Here is a 21,680-nt window from a genome sequence, read left to right as displayed (position 1 = left end):
CTTTGACTGCTTGTGATGTGTTTATTGAAGAACTTAGAAGGTAAACATTTGGGGGACGACGTCGGCTAGTTAGTAAAGAAGTCATTCCATCTGAAATCATAGGGAGCCTTCTGATCAAACCTCTATTTAGAGGCTACGTTGGACTTACATGTAGCTGCATGTCACAGTAGTAATACGTATATTGTGACGTGCAGTGACATTTAGTTCAGACCAGTTTAAAACAAAAAGCCTTTTTATGACAGCTTTGTTTAGTTTTATCATTTTAATCCATAACCAGAGACTATTTGATGTACTTGTCCAGTATTGAAGGTTCTAAACCAACAACATGATGAGAAATGACAGTGAAAATTCCCTTTATTAGTTCCTGAGATACTGCCAAGAAAAACAACACGATTTCAATGTGCAAAAAAAAAAAAAAAAAGATAATAAATTAAAGTGCCTGAAGTGGGCTTTAAAAAAATTCTATCTTAAAGTATTTGTTCTATCAACCTCAAATTTGACAGACACACAATTTTAATATTCATAGTTTTGGAGAGAAAAAACGTCTAACCAAATTTAGAGATTGTAGAGCTGAACTTTTTGATGATTTGAGATCAATCCACCCAAAGATATGTGTTCACTCATAGATATGTATAATAAAGGCCTTTATATACATACCAATGTGTACACTAGCAAGATTTAGCAGTCGGCTAACTTAGCCTAGCATTTACAGGGCAACAAGCAAGAGCCACCAGGAAGTAGCTTATATATTATCATCATAAAATGATAAACTATGATATTTTTGTTAGTTTCTTAAAAAAACCAAAAAAAACAAAAACGTGTTTAAAAGTAAGCTTTGAAGTGCTGGTAGGTTGACTTTATTATGTTTGAAATTCACAGTGCTACCTGTTTCTGGTCTTTATGCTAAAGTGTTCAGCTCGCTGACTAGCCGCTAGCTAACGTTAAGCTACTTTTTTTTTTTTTACTATGCAGGTATGCTGTCATTTTTAGAGAGTTAGTTAACTTGGCAAAAGGCAAATAAGCATATTTTCCCAAACTAAACAAGCTTAATTTTGGATTAAGCCTCCAAAAAAGGTGAATTGTGTGTTTTTAAGACTGTAGTGTGGTAAACTTGTATGTATCCGACCCTTTAGCATTAGCATGCTAGTCCATGTTGATAAAGCTTTATACTTAGTAAGCCTTACTAAGAAACCCATCACTTCCACATCTATGTGAGTATGTCTTTAAGTAATATATTTTTAAAAGAAACTTGTTTGCAGCTTTTTTAGGTTGTCTTTTGTGTTTAGCAAGGATGAAATTGGGCCAGATGTGATTAAAAACTGATTAAGAGCTTATTTTTACAGCTGAATTTCCCAGTTTATATCATCTACAGCTTCTTTTAACTGGATTAAACAGCCACAAGGTGCACTTATACCTGACTTTATGTATATGGCAAAAGCAAAAGTGTGTCTTAGCTTTTCTTGTAATCAGGCATCACATTTAGAAGGATTATAGTCAATACTATAGCACTGTTTCTAATGTGCCTGCTGTATGTGTTGGATTTGTTGAATATTCTTGTTAGACTTTAACATGATTTATAGATGTATTACTTATGTAAAATAGAGAAATTGTCTCTTTTCCATGTCATTTTGATGCATTTATAACATTTCACGCACAATTTAGGGGCTGTAATCACTTTGGAAACAGCACTGTAAGAGTTGAACTGGTCCTTTAAAGCTATTTTATCAATTAAAATGACTAGATTGGTTATAATGTAGGGCACAGAGCAGATAAAATTACCCAGAAGCACAAGGATAATTGCTCCCACAGACGGCAGTTAGTTTGTGGCACAGTGCCTAAGTTCAGCTCCGTCTCCTTCAGTGTCACAGCATCACCAGAAACCTCATATACGACGTCTGTATTCAGAGACTGAACCGTGCTGAACAAACACATTTATTTTATTTTATTTATAGCAGCAGCATGATCCGTACCTTCTCCAAACTGATAAAGGGGCTGTGACTTCATTGACTATATGTATGGCAGTGTTTCCTGAGCCATCAAGTCAATGTAATTATAATAAAATGAATTGCCAAGGAGTTATTATTGGGATGTATTAGTGTCTTTTGATACTTCACAATGCTTCAGATGAGCTTTTTTTTTTCTTTAAATTCACTAAACAGGTTTCATCCAAATCACAGAAAGTATACAAATAAAACAAAAAGGAGAAAATTCTTGCTTCTCTCTGGCTATTTAGTAGGATTTAATTCAAAATCTGACTCAAAAAATACAACACCAAAAACAAAACATGTAGAAAATGTATCTGTATTACATCTTTTTCAAAACCTTCTTTGTTAATCTGGACAATCTGCATCCACAAAACCCAGTTTGCACACTTTTAACTACTTTCTCCTCCCTGTTTTTACTTTTGCAGTCTGATCTGTGGGCTCCCCCTCCTCACTAATCCCAATTTAACCCCTGATTTTTCGTACACTTCCTGACATAGACAGCATTTTTCTTTATTTTTTTTGGATGGGTATAACGAAAAGCAAAATCCTGCCCAAGGTCTGACACCTGGATATAATTTGCTAAAGACGGATTATCACTCAAAATGTGTATTTCTACAAATATTATAGGGGCTCTTTGTCGGGTAACAGCTGTCTAAATAAAGCGTGTTATGAAGAAGCGCACACACCGTTTGCGGAGTCTTGAAGGCGCAGACTCCTGAGCGCGCTCGCACAGTTTTGGTTGTAAATCTCGCGCGGACACGTGCGTGCGCTTCACCAGGCACGTAGGCGTCGCGTGAAACGAGCGAAATTCACGTTTTTTGGCGTTTCGTAAGGCAAGACGGCCATCCATGAAAGAGTTAGTGTCTTTCCAGGGAATAAATCCAGCCCCCTCCGGTCCTGCAGCCTCCTCCTCCTCCTCCTCCTCACCGAGGCTGTACAGCTGGCAATTTACGGACAATAACGCCGAAAGGAGTAATTGGCTGCTGGGTGGACCGTTGCCCCGCAAATTGGACACCGCGTTTGATGGAGGAGATGATTTAGCGCAAGAACTGGGATATTTATTAACCTCTTTTCTTTTTTTATGAAGTTTTGGATCATCAAAAATTAAGATCCCCTCCCTTCTCCAGTGGAACCGTTACAACCTCCTCTCATTGGCATTATAAGGTAAGAAAAAAAAATAACTTTTATTGTCTAAAAATTCAGTTTGAAATCATGCTGTAGCTGCAAAACTCAAATTCTTTGCAAGATAAGTTCGCACTAAATCTCCCTAAACTGTTCGAAGGCAGCAGTATGGATGTTTCAAATACTTATCATAAACTGCATTTTGGTGCTACTTTGAGATCTCTGTGCAGCAAAAGTGATGCTTGAGAGTCCCTTCATATACAACCCAGCTGTATCTGCATCTTTATGAGCTCAGATTGGTGGAGTGTGCTGCTTCTCAGGCCGCTTTTAGTTTGCAGAAGATTAGAAAATGTGAGGAATGTTGCAGCAGGAAAGATAAATAGTGACATGGAAAAAGGAGTCTGTGCATTCAGAGGAGTCCTCCAGGTTAATGGGGTGATGTGCCGATGTGGGAACCACCTACTGGGATCTGGTCAACTGGTGCCATAGTCTTAATCATGGATGGTAAAGAAGTTGCAAGTATGTTTGTTAATGCATCAGTTAGCTATTTATAAGAACAATGGAGTAATAACTTTATTTTACAAGTTACATGTTAATAAATGGGCCTAATCCAAAAGTAATTCCTAATAATACGAGTCCTTTAGCAAAAATGGTGCTAAAAATTGGCATCTGGGTCCTTTTACGGAACCAGAAAGCCAACGAACCCAGCGTCCACTCTCTGGGAACTTCTAGGAAACGTTCAACCGCCACATATTTCCACTTTGAGCAGCTCCTATCTCAGAAATCCATCTCGTCCCTCATCTCTGGTTTCATCTGCCGTCCGTCATCCGCCTCCCTGTGATGTGGCTCGTGTTGACTCTTTTAGGGATAAAGTTTCACCAAAGTTCCTCTGAGGTCAACAACATGCAGCAACAAGGCAGGGAGGTCCTCTCTTGTCGTAGCCCAGGGAGCTTTCCTCTGCCAGTTTATTTCAGTGCACAAAGCACAGCCCAGCCCGGCACAGCACGGTGCGGATCTCTGGTACTGATTTAGCAATTAGAGACGAGCCTGTTTTTTCGTGGGAATGTGTGCGAGCGGTGTAAGATTTTTGTGATGACCCAAAGTGTTTCAACAGCTCAGTGTGTGGAGGCAGAGCGGCGTGCTGATCCAAGGGGAACTGCTGCCTGGTTGATTTGAGCCTTTCACAAGACCTGATCCATGAGCACATTGGAATGGTGAGGGCTGACAGAGGAAGAGAAACAGTTGTGTGAGAGAAAGAGACAGGCTCGGTTTGAATTAGGAGTCAGAACGTAGGCATTGGTCTTTTGTTAGAATCAGTTACAGGCACATATGTGGTGCCTGGTGTCATGGAGGTTCCTTATTACAAAAAAATCACGATAGCGTTTTAATATTCCTGGCATTTGAAATTTTGTTTATTTACTTGGTCAACTTATTGTCTCATTATTTTGTTCTTTAGTTAAAGTATCACTACACTCACTTGCCCACTGCCTGGCTGCTGTGTGTTGGCCTCCCTTGCAGGATAATTCAGTTTAATTCAGCTTGGAACTCATTTTCATACTTTTGGGTGTCATCTCCATCATTTATGATTGCACTGGACGATCCAAATGTACATCTGAGATCTGAAGACATGATGACTTTGCCGCAATAAAGTCCAGCCACACAAGAGATCTGCTTTATGAGTGAGCACACTGAAAATGTTGGTAATGATCCATCTTTGCAGTGTTAAAAAAAAAAAAAAGATAATTCAATTTTTTTTTATTTTTTTTTTTAATTAAAAATTTTGGCAACAAGTGTTCCAGAAAAATTATGTTAAAATAGAGTGGAGCATTACAACAATAAAAACAGGAAAAACTTTTTAAAATACAAGCAAATACCTGCAAAATAATGTAAAATACAGATTTAAGTTAATAAATAAAAAGTGTCATTTTGCAGTCACGCATTGTAAAATAAATTACTGTAAAAATACAGATTTTTTTATGTGGACATTATTAACTGTTTGGGCCTTTTTTAATTATTTTTTTTTTTACCATCACCTTTTTTTTTCTTTTTTTACTAGATATCATCTGTATTTTAACATCTGGAAAAAAATCTATAAAACAGTAAAAAAAACAAAAGTATTATCATATTTAATCTTTAATATAAACAGTTTTCTCTCAAATAACAACAAATATCTGTAATATAACAATATTTTTTGCTGATTTAATTACAATAAAACATATAGTAGTTTTACTGTAAAATACTAAAAAACACAAATTAGCATTTATATTTTTAAAAAGCGATTTTCTAATGTCAACATAATGTGCAATTTTTGGTAGTTTTCATTGGTTAACATGTATATTTAGTTATTTTATTATATTCTGTAAAATATCAATACATTTCTTGAAAAAAATTAAAGAACTGTTAAATTTTTATTTTTTAACAGCATATGAAAGTCAAATCAGGAAGCGGTCTGAATATTATGATGGATGTTAAGAGTAAAAATTAAATGTTTTGAAATTTGATATTTTAAAAACCTTTACTTAGTAATTTTAGCAGAGTTGAATTTATTCATGAACAGAGAGGAGACTGCAGCCTGTTGCTTCCAATCAAAGTGAGAGTGATCTGATAAAACATGTCTACAGTTTAACCTTCGCTCTTTCTTTAAAATATTGTGTAACTGCATACTTTGCTGCTGCGAGTCATTCCAGCAAAGTAGTGATTCATGAGCGCTTGTTTAAATCATGTCAGGATCTACCATAGCAGCTGGAAGTATGCCTGCTTATGTCACAATGTAGTTTGGGCATAAGTAAAGAAGACAGAAACCAAAATAACAAGTAAAACTTCCTTTAGATTAAATATCTATATCCCGTCATCGTGGGATGTATTTGATGCAATTTTGAAGGTTGAGGAAATGAGCGATGAATATTTTATTTGTATTTTTATGAGATTCTGCATAGATTTTTTTTCTTTCCAGTGTGAGTTATCATTCAGTTTATTTACCAGAACACCCTCTTGTGTCAGCAGCAATATGAGATGGATTGTGTATCTGAGCATTTAATAGAACACATCATATGCTCAGCGTATGTTAGCAGGGAATGTTCTGTTCTTTTGCAAATAAGCAACTTGTTTTTGATCTTAATCTCTCCTACCAGTTGAATTGAGACGGGAAAAAAAACAGTTTGAATAAGGTTCAAGACGCAGAACGTTATGTGACTTCAGGTACAGCGTCTCTGCCTGTTGCAGCTCAGGCTCACCGAGTCTTTACGTAAACATGCGTGTCCTTCCATACAGCGTGAAACTGGACTCAGACCATGCAGTCAGTCTCGGACCATGTTTTGCAGTGGGCACCTTTAAGTTTGTGGTTTCTGTACAAACACATCACACTACTGTATTTGTGTCTGTGGATGGAACAGCCCCCCCGCTCGCTAAAAGCTAAGACGGAGAGCAGCCCTGCAGTTATCAATAGCAGGCCTATGCAGTGTCCTCCGCATACCAGAGCTGTACAGAAAGGTTCACGTTTTATAGGGAAAATCTGGCTTTTTGTATCCAAAAATATTAACCCAGAGGAAAAATGTGCTGTGTGTTCAAAACGGCGCAAAGACAATTAAAAATCCTGCACAGAAAGCAACCAAATGTAAATAAAACTGTAAAGAGCGGCTGTTATTTCAGACATATGAACCTTCACGGAGCCTTTGTGATCAGCCCGATGGTTTAAATGTTCCCTCTTATCCCTCCACACACATCCAGTCAGCAGCCACCAGATGGTTCGAATCAAACCTCTGCAGCAACTCGACGCTGTTACATCAATCATACCTCCATATGCCCGGCATATTTTCAGCTCCTCCGCGTGAGCTTTCTTGGTTTATTTTGAAAATACGCGAATGGTTTGTGTATAATGTGCTTTAAACGTCACTGCTGTGGCTGATGAGAATCCACTTCTACAGGTGTCAGAATATTCTACAGGCTATTACAGCTCTGTACATGAAGACAGGGGTGTTTACAGACCCTCAAAGGAGCAAAATTGGAAATGTGACACCTGAAGGGTCAAATTTTTGCCTTGAAATCACACTAGAGTGAGATTTGAGCTCAGTGAAAGTGCAGTAAGAGCACATATCTTTAGGAAAATATACTCTATCCAGCATTAATATCTCTACCTCATTATTATTTATGGCATTGTGACTTTTTTCTAGTCTTCTATTGTATCACTGCACAGACTGTAAAAGCATGTGGCAAATAAAAACTCTTGATTCTTGAGGGATAGTTAGATTTTATGACATAAGCTGACTTGCTTTATGAGAGTATGTAAAACTGTCCTGAAGCTAAATGAGCAAAGTTATTTTTTGCACATTTTTAGCGCACACTAATAAGCATCATAAGAAACTGGTTCTGTAGACAATATATGGGGGTCACATCATTTTTGCTTGCAAAAAGATAAATATGATATTGTTTAACTTAATATGTTGTTGTTGTTTGATGATATTTTCAGGTATATATTTGCCATATCCTTCCCCACCTTCTTGACTGTTTGTCTCAATTTCACTCAGTCATCCATCCATTATCTATACACCTCTTAATCCTCACTAGGGTCGTGGGGGGCTGGAGTCTATTCCAGCTGACTCAGGGTGAAGGCAGGGGACACCCTGGACAGGTCACCAGTCTATCACAGGGCTACACTTAGAGACAGACAACCAAGCACACTCACATTCACACCTATGGAAAATTTAGAATCACCAATTAACCTCAACATGTTTGTGGACTGTGTGGGAGGAAGCCGGAGAACCTGGAGAGAACCCACACTGCACTGTGTTACCAACTGCGCCACCTTGCAGCCCTTCACTCAGTCATTACAATACAAACACTTCATAAGTTGTTTGCATCCTAAACTGATAATTATTTCTCTAGAAGTCAACCTAAAAAAGGCCAAATATGCTTTAATTTATTGCCAACTTGAGACAGTCTTCCTATTTATAGATGTGTCCTCAGACTTGTCTTTTCTCTATGTGCAGCTGAAATAATGGAGAAGTCCAGACAGCGGTTAGCGTTCGGCCTCCTGTTTGTGTTGTGGTGGCCCTGCTGTTTAACCCAGACCACACCGTCAAACGCAGCCACGCCGACTCCCTCGCCGCCTCCCTCCACATCCCCTCAGCCCCAGACCGAGCGGCTAAAGGTCAGGCTGGCCGGATACCCTCGAAAGCACAACGAGGGCCGGATAGAGCTGTTCTACAAGGGCGAGTGGGGAACCATCTGCGACGACGACTTCTCCATAGCCAACGCACACGTGCTCTGCCGCCAGATGGGCTTTGTCTCGGCCACGGGATGGACCCACAGCGCTAAGTACGGAAAAGGCCAAGGTGAGTTCCAGGTTTAATACACGGTGTGGTCTGCATTTTGGGGATTCATACAGTTCCAAATGGCTGGTTGAAATAGGCACACACACTGGGGATATTAAAATGTTCGGAAATTAGACGTTGCCGACAGAAATGTGTGCCAAATTAATATTTAGACAGCTGAAACCTTAGTAGTTGTACTTGGCAGTCCCCACTTTAACTCTGTTCCAAGTGTCCATTGTTAGTGAATACTTAGTTATTCTAGCAGCACAGTTCAAGGCTGAGCTTATATCTCAACAACTACTATTTGAATTTCCACAAAATGTAGTTTTCATGACCCTCACAGCGCAACCACTACTGACTTTGGTGACCCCAGACTTTTCCTTACGTCCATGATTTTGACATTTTTTGTATTTTCTGTTTGCACTATTCTCTTTTGTTTGCACTATTTCTTATATTTATATGTACATTTTTTTCTGTCTCGTATGTGTGTATCTCTGTGTTTAATGCTGCTAACAACAACGTGAATTTCTCCACTGTGAGATAAATAAAGGCATCTCTTATCTTATCTTATTTTATGAAACGTCTTCACAAGCGTTTAATTGATTTTTAAGTACTATTGCACAGATAGTCCTGTCCCCTTCAGGATGAATCTTCTTTTTATTGTAGCACATCATCATCAGATTTACATTTTGACTGTATTGTAAAAGCAACCTGTACAGAATGATTGTTCAGTCCCACTCTTTGAGTCAAGTTTTTGGGTAAAAGCATGTGTTTAGTACTCATCTGCGTCACTGGATGTAGGCTGCCTACTGTTTCTGCCTCGCATTTTTTGTGCGATTCACCTCCTCTTCTGTTACCTGTGTGCTACTGTTTAAACAAAAACAAAACAAAAAACCTCTAAGCAGCAGTCTACATGCTAACATGTCAAGCTTTTTCAAAGATTTTATTTGTACCATTAGGCTGCTCTGCTTGTTTTTTTCCCATAAATGAGTCATTTTAATCAAAGTGCTCGCTTCCTTGCATGCAAATGATCCACCAAAACAATTCCCAACTTTGCAGGAGCACCGTTGCTACCTACTGAGCACTGCCCAAGATGAATGTGATTGGTTTAAAGAAACACAAACAAGCCAGAGCACTTTGTTCCCTAAAGCAGAATGATAATGAGGTGCAGTCAGACCATTCTGCACTACGCCTATCCAAGACTAGTTTAGCACTAACTAGCAGAAGTCAGCATGCTAACATGCCAAACTGATGGTGAATGTGGTAAATGTTAAACATCAGCATGTTGCGAGTATGTCATGAAGTTGGTGTTCGCAGGTAGCTCAGCCTTACGGAGCAATCAGTGTGCATGTTGACTTGTAGTTTTGTGCATTTTATATCATGATTAGTCTTGACAAATCTTTACAAAAATTCTTATTAGATTATGTCACAGTTAGGGGCAGAACAATTAATCGATTTCACAGTTCAAATAGTTTTACAAATTCATATCATCAATCATGTGTTCAGTTTAAAATCTATGACACAGTGGCTGTTCAGCTAAAGCTTGACTTTAAAAAATCATGACACAAATCAAATTTGCAATATCTGTCCAAGAAAATCACAATTACATATTTCCCCCAAATATTTTAGCCTTAGTCACAATATTTAACCAACTTAAAGACCATCTGATTTCATGTTCAAGCCATCCCAGCTGCCTCAAAACTACAAAAAAAGTAGATGTTAATTTTGTAAAGTTAGAAACCCATTTTAGTTTTGTAAAATAATAATTAATAGGAATTTGAAACAGACTGGATCACAGTGGGGTTTTTTCAGGTCGTTGAGAACTTGCTGCCGTTAGTTTTCCAGTGCAGCAGGGTGCGTTACAAGCAACCAGGTGTGACTTCCAGGCCTGGACCGACTGCTCTCCACAGGCCTGGATGTGTGCTGCAGCCTCACTGACGGTCTGCTGTCCGTGCAGGAAAAATATGGCTCGACAACGTGATGTGCGGCGGAGGTGAGAAGAGCATCGAGCTATGCAAGTCTCGCGGCTGGGGCAACAGCGACTGCACCCACGACGAAGACGCCGGCGTCGTGTGCAAAGACGAGAGGATTCCCGGCTTTGTGGACTCCAACGTTATTGATGTAAGTTACTAAAATACATTTAAGAGAGATCTTGTAATTTTACTGCGGTGACGCTGATGCTGATTAAGAAGCGTTTATAAGTTCATAAACACTTGTACTGCTCCACAGCCGACAGAGTCTATAAGGTTTAACCCACATGGAAGGCATTTTACGCCTCCATGCAACTCCACCTGTAGTTGCCTCACATATGCTGCTGATTAGCTGTGCTCTATACCATGTGTCTGAACCTGCTGAAAGCTGCAGCTCCTCCAAGTGCACTGCCCCGAGGTGAAGTAGTGCCACTGGTTTAAATCTCTTGAAACTGGAAATGAGTTAGGAGTTAGAGGCTCCAGTCAGATATAGCTGAGTAATACGGGCAAATCTTAAAGCGAGAGTTCAGCCAAAAACACAAACAAACTCGTGTTTCCAATTAGCCAAAGTGCTTCCAGATAGTTTTTGTTTTCCTGACATTTCCTCCAATTGTATAGCGATAAACACCTGGCAGCGATTCTTTGGTGAACTAGAAAGTGCAGTAGTTTAATTACACTGTTCAACATGATCTGTGTATTTCCAGTAAACACACATCGCCTTTTGGGTTTTGGATGCAGTTTTCACAGCGTTGTGTGCTAAAAATGACATAGTACTTTAAAGCAATGATACTTTTTACATTGAACTGCTCTGTAGTGGTTTCATGGTTACCTATAAAAACACAAAGCACCGACCTGCACAGGGAAAAAGATGCTGGAGTGACTGTGGCACCTACTTCATATTCACCTATGTTTAAAGTAGTGAACTTCATGACTGGTTGAGCTCCTATTCCACCAAGTTTCTGAGCCAAGTCACCGCTAGAATTTATCATCATATACCCAATATAACACATGCTTAAACCGCAAAAATGTTGTTGTCTAAACGTGGCATGAATCAGTTTCTGATCCAGCCGTGTAAAAGTATTGTGACTTGTATTTGTGTCTTGTATGTGGTCATACTTCGACAGCTTGATGACATGCCTGATTGAGCGTATTGCACCCAGAAATCTGTCTTCAGTTTTATTCTAGTCATAAGTACTACGCAGCACTTCTCTTCATAAAAGCTCCTGAGAAATCATCTTAATGTAAATGATGCTCTGTTTAATCATAATAATGGCACCCTGTTGTGCTATTTAAAGGTACTTGAGGACTCAGCTGGGATTAAGTAGACAGTCGTCTGCATCACCAGATGTATAGTTTCAGTGTAAGCCTGCCTTTCTCCTCGCCTTCTGCTGTTTGTGCACAACCACTTTCACAGTGTATTTATTATGTAAAGCAACAACCTCCGAGCAGCAACCTACCTGCTGAAAACTTCAAGCATCCAAGCTTGTTTTTACAGTGAGCCAGCCATTTTAATGACAGTGTGTGCCTCTCTGCATGCATGTGTTCCAGCCAAACAATTCGCCCATTCCTATTTTGCAGGGGCACCATCACTGCATCCTGGGCTTAGCTCTGCCCAAGACAACTTGTTTAAAGAAGTACAAATAAGTCTTATATTTAGCAAGATGATAATAAGTTGCAGAAATGTGGAGATAGATGTAGCTGAATGACTTAAAAGCTGAGTTTTTTGAAAAACTTGTGCCCTCTTTAGATAAATAAAGAACTGAGGTTATTTTGAACCTTACTCTAAGGAAACACAGTTAGACAAGGTGCTGTCTGTTCTGTTTCCAGCTGGTCGCTATTTTCCATTTGCACTCTTTGATGTTGCATGTTTGCTCGACTGAAAGGTCCGAGGTGAACAAGGTTAGTGTGGTGACTCGTCTAGTGAGATCTCTGGAAACAGCTTGAAAGACTGGATGACGTGTCCTTGTTACACAGAGGGATTATACGAAAAAAACCAAAAGCTTCATAAGAATAAGTGGGTGGACTCTCAGATGCAAAACTACTCTTCCCTCTTTCTGTTTGCTGTGAGTAGAGACTCGGTCAAATGTGGCGTCCAGACTTTAATCTGAGACCACAGCCCTTTTTTTTTTTCCAAATAAACCAGAGCGGAAGTGAGTCAATGCAAAGCTGGCAATCAGAGATAGTCACATTTACCGCTCATGAGCTGTTAGGGAGAAGATTAGAGCTGAAATTACTCTCTGGTGTAGCCATGACTCACAGTGTAGTCTGTTCTTCTCATTGAGGAGACCTGAAGACATGTGCATGAGTGAGCACATGGATGTGTCAGTGTGAATACAAGGAAAACTGTTTGGGTGTTTCTGCTCTTTTGTTTTCTGAAACGATATTTGATTCACTTCATGAAGTAAATGACTCAAAACAAATCCGTAAGTTATAGAAAACAAACAGAAAGCTTTACATTAAAGAGATAAATTGAATTGTTATCTAATATAGTTTCCTAAACAGTTTAGTTTTTCAACTCACAATGAATTTATGTGCTAATAATCATTAATGAAGTCCTTCATAAACAGATACAGTTGTTAAATGTTCTTGTTCTTCCAGGCCCAAGTCGATGAGAATAAAATAGAGGAGGTGCGACTCCGGCCGGTGGTTGCTATGGCCAAAAAGAAGATGCCCATCACGGAGGGTGTGGTGGAGGTGAAGTTCAAAGACGGCTGGGCTCAGATCTGCGACATCGGATGGACGATCAAAAACACTCGGGTGGTCTGCGGCATGCTGGGATTCCCACACGAGAGGAAGGTCAACAAGAACTTCTACAAGTGAGTGAACCACGTTGACCGTTAAATCCTGATTCTGGAGGTTAAAGCTGCAGGTGGCAAAGACAAATTTGAACCTTAGGACCTAGAAATTATACAACTGGTCTTAAGATAATAACTTTTTTTTAATCACATCAAACATGAAGCGGTTATTTAAAACAGGTGAAACTAAAGTACAAAAAAGAAAGTCTTCTACTGTTTACGTCTGCACATCTGACACCAAAACTATACTGACAAAAAATGAAAAATCTGTATTTCCTCATTGAGCAACAACAGACCAACGTTCATCTTCAACGCTACATTAAGGTTTTGTTTGACATTTTGAGAAATTTGCTTTCTTGCCAAGTTATAGATGAGACAGCTGATGCCGATCTTGTGTTTGTACAGCAGCTTGTTAACTTATTTTATCAAAAACATTAAGGTGTAATACCACAGTTAGTCGAATGTAGCCGCAACAAAGCTGGCAGTTCCCCTCTGTTAACTGTATTTATATTAAGCTGTGCTAACTGGCTGCAGCTTCATTTTTAACTCTCTGAAGCTGTTTGTGGGCGTTTTTTGCTCCTGTCACATTTGTACTCACTGTGGGCTTATTTTTCACTGCCATTAAAGTCCTGCACCTCGATGGGAACAGAACAACCATGACTAGAAGTAAAGAGAACTCAGAAAGCGGTATAAGAAAGGTAAAGTGCCATGGATAATTTTTAAAAATGAAAGTTTGATTACAAACATTTAAAAAAACCTGGACTCATCATACACAACATTTTCCAGGGCCCACAGGTGCTACAAACACTTGGAAATGTGGTGTCTTATATGCTATCAATGATTTACTACTTAATTTTTATTTTTTTTTCCATATTAGTTTCCAATCTGCTCTGTTTAAATGCAGTTGCAGTTCAGCCAAAAAGTCTGACTTTTTATCGCATGGCTCTTGGTCACAGCTGAGTCACGAATAACTTCTCAGTTGCGCTGAAGAGAGCAGATTTTTTTTTCACTTTTACTGAATCTAATTCGTGTAAATGAATAATTTTTGGTGAATTTGTAAGTGGGACATTTCTAATAAAGTCATTTTGATCAAACATCACCATTATAAGCTCAAATTTGGTTGATTTTCCGACAGACCTGCGTGTCAAACATGATTAGTTCAAGTTGAACCACTAGAAAGTTGATTCTTTCCTTTTTTACAGTCTCTGGCTTTGATAAATGATGTAATTGTGGTGATTTTTCAAAGAACAGCATGTTTTTTTTAAAACCACCGGTGGGTTTTGAGGTTCAGAGGGTTAAGAAAGAAATATGAAAATGGTGCCAACTTCTCATCTCACTCTCTGCAACAAAGCCAATAAGTGTGTTTCCCAAAATGTCAGACTGGAGCAACAAACAGGCAGCCTTTTTATTACATGAAACCAGTATACAGTAAAACGTGAAGGGTTAGTTTTCCAGTACCCACAGTGGGAGTTAAACTGCTCAGGACAGCGGCTGCAACCTGCTCATTCATTCAGGATGAGAGGTTTGCTGCAGCCTCCTGACATTCCCACGGTTTCAGGCTGTAAAACAGAGTGGCAACACTCTGACCAAACCACAAGCACGATCTTAATCTTTGTTCTGTAAAGACTGGACATTATAGCAACTGCTGTTTACTGTGGTTATGAGAGGGGGAATGTGTGCGGACTTTCTCCGCCGTCTGCCAGAGCTGCAACTCCACGGGACAAAAGCTGAAATGTTTGCATGAGCCTCTGATTCTGTCTGATTTCTTCCATGCGAGTGTGTTTTTGTTTTTCCTTTGGATAAACAGGAAAGACATGCTTTTGTGTGTGTCTCGGTCGGGTCACATATTTCATCTTCTCAGCATCTGTTCATTACTTTAGCAGAAGAAGTTGACGAGTTTGTTGACCGCCTGCAGAAATGAAAAGTACAGTTTGTGTTTTCACATCTGCACTGAAGCAATTATCAGGAAAAAATATATAGGCAACACATTTGGTTAAGCATTTATGGTTTAATTTGTACATTTGGGCAACAAGAAGTCGTATTTCATAATTGGATCAAAACTAAGACCTGCTGTATTCACGGTTTTTAACCCTGGATTGAACAGACCCTGCTGTGTTACATGAGAACAGTGATTTCATTGCCGGGGTCTCAGGCCTTCGTATTCTTTCCCCAGTTCGTCCATCCAGTATGACTGCACACATTCCTGGCTGCGCTCCATTTGAGGTCGTTTTATTCGTGCCCCGTGGATGGTTCACAGTAGCGCGAGGGGAAATGTGTGTTTTCTCTCAGACGTGTGTGAAAGCCGAGGCTCCGGGGAATAGTCTGGGGTCGGGAGAAGGGGTGGTGGTCGCTCACATAATGCACAGACAACAGCGGCTGGAGGGAGGCCAGCCGGCACACCGGACCGTAAAGAAACAGATCGATCGCCTCTCGATGGAGCAGAACTTTAATCCGAGCTTTGGTTTTACTTCACTTCAAACTGTCAACGCTTCAAAAATATACGTCCCAAAAGAGCAACATGAGCAAACTCATGTAGCTCGTCCAAGATTGAAAAAGATGTGTTGAAAAACAGATCAATCTTTATGAGCTCATGCAGCGATTCTGTATATAAATAAGGTACATGTATAAAGAGCGGCATTTATAAACTCATCCAAGTCTGGAGACACATCCAGAAAGATCTGACTTTGTAAATTCATACATGTCATCTATGTTTTAAAGTTTGTCGAGTACAGTCATTAAGTGCGATGTTAATAACTTTAGATACATGCAACGTAAGCTCATACTAAGACTTTACTTGCCAGTTGCTTGTTTTGTGAGAAAAAAAATCATCATCCTCAAGTAATCAGCCCGACTGAAATATAGCATAAATCATAATCAGGACTATTTTTGATAGTATTTACATTATGCAACATGATAACTTATTTTGATTTAGGAAATATAATTTATTTTTTGAACTTTTGAACCTTGTTGACAGTACTTTCCCTACATTTCCCATCATTGGCTAACGGCTGAGTGCTGCAGTTCCTCTTACGCTAAGCGAAGCCGTGTATGACGAAACGAGAGCGTGGATTAGTGAGTTATGCTGAGCCTAAATTTATAGTTTTGAATGTCGTAAAGGTGACTCTCCTTTAACCTGCTGCATCACCATGGTAACTGATGCTGCACACCTAAACTCTGCTATTTATCACAGAGAATATGCAAATGTATTACGTTTATTTCACTTTGATTTGGTCAAAACACCTAAATGCACTTGTTTAATATCATGTTTAAATGGGTGAAGTTTACAGTTTCCAGGCTTTAATGTGTCATGTTAGAAATAAGTAGCCGCTTATGAGTCATTAACTTACAAGATTAACAATTTTGTACCTCCTCTCTTGCATCAGTAAACTTATTATATTCTTCATGGCTGTTAATTACAACAACCTGATTGAACCTTGATTGAAGTAGGAAGCACGTCGTTGGTAGATTTTGTGTGAAAAAGAGTCAAATGATGCCTCAAGCGTTCCATTTAATGGTGCACTCAGAGTCTGATGAAAAAATCCTGGTTAAAAAAGAAAGTTTCATGTCATCATACCGACTATCTCAGATTTGCGTTTTAGGTTTTGTTGAGCCAGCTAACACAGCAAAATCCTGGCTATGTCAAACTTACTTTACAGTGCACCCCTCGGGTTTATCATCAGTTTGGTGAAAGTAACCTGTTCTGTAAACCTGACTCGCCTTCCTCATCAGCAGGTGAACGGTTTAACGCTTTGTGACTGTTTTGTTTAGAGGGTGCACCACTGTGACTAAAAGGAAACACAATTATCACTTTAAGTCCGTTATCTTGTTTGTACAATTGTTGTACACCAAAATCATAAATTAAAAATCTAATTTGAACATTTATCCAACTTAAAAACCAGCATGTAGAGAAATCTGATGTATTTTGTCGGCTTCAGAAACAGCATCGCCTCTGACTGGACGCTCATTGATGCAGTAACAATGACCACCACTGCACCGAACTCCGTGCACTCTGGTGGCCTGAAGTCTGTAACGTGATATTTTTGGATGCTTGAGGAATGTCAGAAATGTTATTCACCACCGACCCTTCATCGTCTTAAACACGTGTGTGTGTGTGTGTGTGTGTGCAGCCCAGAGACACTGTACGTGTGTTTATATGCAGCCGGGGTTAAGTGTGCGTTTACGTGTAGTTTCTCTGCCGTGTGTGATGGAATCTGGCCGCTTCACTGTTTGCAGACGTCTGAAAAAGCGAGCAGCCGAGAAGGTCTCCAAGCCAAAGGTTAATGTTTCAGCCGGTGGAAGGTACACTGTCGCGGGAAAACCCACCGTCCGCCTCCGTCTGTTCGGTGTAGTTTTCGACAGTGGGTTTCCTGTTGGGGTAGAAAATAACCATTTAGCTCCTGTTTCTAGCTAGTTAACCTTTCCCCTACTCTTTAGATATCATATTGTTATGATGTGCAGCATGTGAATGGGTTGTAGATTTCTATTGTATCCTTGTTAAACTCAAAGTTGCCTGACGTGGAAGGTTAACTTTTCTTTGTTTTCTTTCTTTTTATAACATTTCTACCGACATGGCACAGATTGACACCTAATCAAAAGTGCTTTACTTGAACTTTCCAACTCATACAATTCTGTGTGTGTTCACTCAACAAACTAACTCTTCACATGATTAATAGCTGTTTATCAAACACCTAATTGATAGGACAACGTTGTCAATCTGTGCAGTGTCAAGTTTCCTCACACATTAGCTCTTTTAAACTAACGTGACAGCTGGAAATCCCATTCCTCTTTATGGCACGCTTTTTGCTCTTTTGGAGGAGGTCAGTACATTTTCATGCTGGGTTCTTGAACTGAAAGACTCCAGAGTCCATATGTCAAGATACGATCTGTGTCTGCTAAAATCTGCAAATAATTCACAGTGTTTGTTTTAGTCGCCTCAGAGTGCCAGATGGGTGGAGTTTGCCACGTTGGACTCCGAGTGTTCATGTTATAATTGCCTAAAGTTGGAATATTGCACTAATTTGGCACCTTTAAAGAAATTAAAATGAATTCTTACAGTGATTAGCTATCAATATAAATATTTTCTTGTGTTATGAAGCTTAACAGATGACTGTGGTTTGAAGATCCTGTGAAAAAAAAAGTTACTGAATGACAATTAAAATTTCTGTATTCTTTCTTAAAGTTGACAAATCCCATGAAAAGATCAAAATCAGCGATGGAAGGCCTCCATGTCCCATCTGTCCTCTTTGTTCCCTATTAAACATACACATCTGCAATCAGTCAATCAGCAATTAAACAAATCAAAAGCAGTTCAAAATGCTTTACGAGAGATTGACGAAACATAGGATGTTAAAAATAGATTTAGACTAATGCTCACCAAAGTTTGTTTTTAAAAGGTCAACTATGTGTTCCTGTAAACGTAACTCAAAGGAAAAACTATTGAATTTGTTGTTGACTATTTTCATGTGATCAGATGGTGATTGCTTGACTGAAAAGGAACTCTATTTTATTTTTAAAGCACCAATTCACAACATAAGTTATCTCTGGACACTTCACATACTGAGGTCAAGACCTTTAAATTTATATTGTTGTTACGATTCCCTTTGAGCAGCACTTTACCAGCAGTGGAAAGAAAAAAACAAAAACCTCCGGCAGAACCAGGCTCAGGGAAGACGGTCATCTGCCTCGATCGGTTGTGGTGAGGGAAGAGACAGAAGTACAGTAGAGAGAAATTAGACAAACAAAGAGAACAGTGAAGCTTGTGGAGGTTGGTGAGGCGTCAGAGATACCTGCAGAGAGAACAAAACACCAAACTAAAGTAAAGGAAAATGCAATGCTGACTTATAAATATATGGAGCGTGAAACAGAGGAGCAGCCGAGGCCTTTAGCAGTATAACGAAGAGATCATCTGAGCAGCTCTAACTGTTAGCCTCAATGAAAAGGAACGTTTTAAGTCTAAAATAAAAGTAGAGGGGCAGCAAACTGAACACAAACGGGAGCCTGATAACTAAAGGTTCTGCCTCCTATTCTGATTCTGGAAACTCTGGGAACCACAAATAAACCTGCAGTCTGAGAATGAAGAGCTCTGGTAGGATGATATAATACAATAAGACCTTAAAGATAAGATGGAGGAAAAAGATTTCTCTTTGACATGGAGCTGATGAAGAGAAGCTAATATTTCAGATCAGCTAAAGGTTTTCAAGAGAGTTCTGGAGACATCCTGACAATAAGGAGTTACACAAATGCATTAACTAGTTTTTCAGCATCACTCTGAGACAAGATGTTCCTGATTATGACGATGTTGCTCAGATGAAAGAAGGCCGTCCTCGTGAGTTGTTTGGTCAAAAACAACTCCAAGGTTTCTCACAGTAGAACTGGAAAAACTGTACAGCAGCAAGTTTAGCAGTTTGACTAGATGCGATTGGTGTTTACAGTCATTTTTCGACAATATATGAGGATTTAAATATTAAAAAAAATACATTCATTGTTAATTTTTTTCTTTTTCATGGGATGTTGACAATAAGAAAAATCATCACTTGACTCAACTTTTAAAAATTTGTTTAAATATTTCATCACTAAAGGAAGTTTAATAACTGAAACAAAACACACTTTAATTCTAAATAGCAGAATTTGCAGATTCTAGCTGATCCAGGTCTTGATCAGAGGACCAAAACATTTAAAGTTTTACCACTCTGCCGAGAAACAGCTAAAAAACCTGCAAGCACGGGGCACGTGTTCTCTGTTATATGATCATCGTGCTTTAATTATCAGAACATCTGGGTCCTGACACATCTATACTTCACGCCCATCCGTTCCAAACATAAAGCAGTGCCATACGATGTCAATGTTCTAACCTGAGGTCCACATTTTAGCACAGTTTGTACTAACTACGTGACACTGACTGTGCTTTACATGTGACATGGCCAAAGATATATGGACACTGTGACCAAAAAAGGAATGAAAACGTGTCCACATACTTTTGGCCATGTGGTGTATTTTTGTTAGTGAATTTGCTTTTGTGTCATATTTGTGTTTATTTCAGTGCATTTAAGAAGGATGTGTCTGCTTCAGCTAATCTGTTTCTGCTTAACAACCTGGAACTTTATAGTAAAACTACCTCCAAGAAGATTAGATTGTTTCATTCTGCAAAATATCACGTGTAGAGACGCATATTTAACAGCCGTGTTGAATCCGGACACATCCTTCTGAACAGTGTGACTGCAGTTTTAACGTAATGATTGCATCGTGTAACCCTTTGTCACTGTGATTTTTCACTTTGTCACCTCGTTTTCTCCTCCTAACTGTGCAGTCTCACCCATGTTTACCTTGCAGGCAGGCATCCAAAGCTAAAGCTAGCTCTAAGTCTAAACAGAGCAGCCCTGGCAAAAGGTAATCTGAGGACAAACAGTTCAGCGGGTAACTTTAAGCTGTCTGAAAAAGACCCACACACATGCTGCCTCCACGAACTAGATGTCATTTAAACTGATAAAGTCAGAGGGGGGGAGGATTAGCCAAAAAATGTTGGATGTTCCAGAGAATAGGAAAGCTTATTGTCTGAGCCACGTCCAGCCTCTGCAGTGTGACCACCTGCCCTGCACATGTGGCGACTTGTCGAGTTGCTGCTCAGTGATTTTCACACAAAAAACATAAACCTAAACCTGTTTATACCCCATTTATGTGCTTATATGATGCATGTTGTCCAGGATTTTTGATTACAAAGAGCAGTTTGCTGTAAAAATGTTAAAAGAGGAGCTTTTCTTTTTCGCTTACTTGCCAAGAATTAGACAAGACTCACATGTGTAGAGCAAATATATGTTAATAAATGAATAAATGTGGTTACAAAATCTGCCTCTAAAGCTTACCAATGAACATTTTAAATCTCATTTAGTTAATCTACACAAACATATAACAGTGATTCACCACTTTAAGGCAGAGACTCAACAGTTTCTTGCTATGTTTTTATTTTTACATTTAAGATTTTGTACATATTTGACAAAAAAAAAACTGTATCATAGGAATATAAACATATTTTTATTAACAGAATAGTTGACTTTAGAGGCACTGGTAGGTAGATTTGTAGCTGTTTTTGACCATTTTACTGATCTAAGCTAACTAGCTGTAGCTTCATATCTGCCATACAGACATTGATTTGGTATCCATCCTCTCATTTAGCTCTCAACAAGAAAAAGAATAATGTGTGTTTCCAAAAATTTTAAGTAAATTCTAGTCAATATTTTGTATATGGCATATTTTAGACAAACACCATTGCGTCAAAGTGCTTTACAGATTAAAAGATTATGTTTAGCATTAAGAAATTAACCTAAGAAGTTTGAATATTGGGGTTAAGAAGCTATACTGTCATTAATGATGTGATTTTACCTCAATAATTTGCATATTATTGATTAAACGCTATAAAAATTAAATAAAATGCTGCTTTATCTGATTATAATACATTAAAGCTGAGACTCTACAGTGTTATTAATTATCTAGATTAACCAAACT

General features: G+C 38.9%; 1 protein-coding gene across 3 annotated transcripts in view; it reads left to right on the top strand.

The window, feature by feature from the left end:
* Positions 1 to 2,896: 2,896 nt before the first annotated feature.
* loxl3b (lysyl oxidase-like 3b) overlaps positions 2,897 to 21,680 on the top strand; it is a 38,812-nt gene continuing 20,028 nt past the window's right edge. For 2 of the 3 annotated variants that reach the window (XM_008278944.1, XM_008278947.1), the window contains exons 1-4: positions 2,897 to 3,149; positions 8,093 to 8,437; positions 10,374 to 10,537; positions 12,985 to 13,202. In XM_008278944.1, the coding sequence (XP_008277166.1) occupies positions 8,101 to 8,437; positions 10,374 to 10,537; positions 12,985 to 13,202 (719 nt within the window). In that variant the 5' untranslated portion in view covers positions 2,897 to 3,149; positions 8,093 to 8,100. Of the gene's footprint in view, positions 3,150 to 4,262; positions 4,322 to 8,092; positions 8,438 to 10,373; positions 10,538 to 12,984; positions 13,203 to 21,680 lie in introns of those variants that run through there. The other variant, XM_008278945.1, reaches the window with a different exon arrangement.

Source organism: Stegastes partitus, unplaced genomic scaffold, assembly GCF_000690725.1.
Source record: "Stegastes partitus isolate 25-593 unplaced genomic scaffold, Stegastes_partitus-1.0.2 Scaffold139, whole genome shotgun sequence".
In the NCBI taxonomy this organism is placed as follows: Eukaryota; Metazoa; Chordata; class Actinopteri; family Pomacentridae; genus Stegastes; species Stegastes partitus.
The sequence above is the reverse complement of the archived record's forward strand: the minus strand, read 5'-3'. Positions and strand labels throughout refer to the sequence as shown.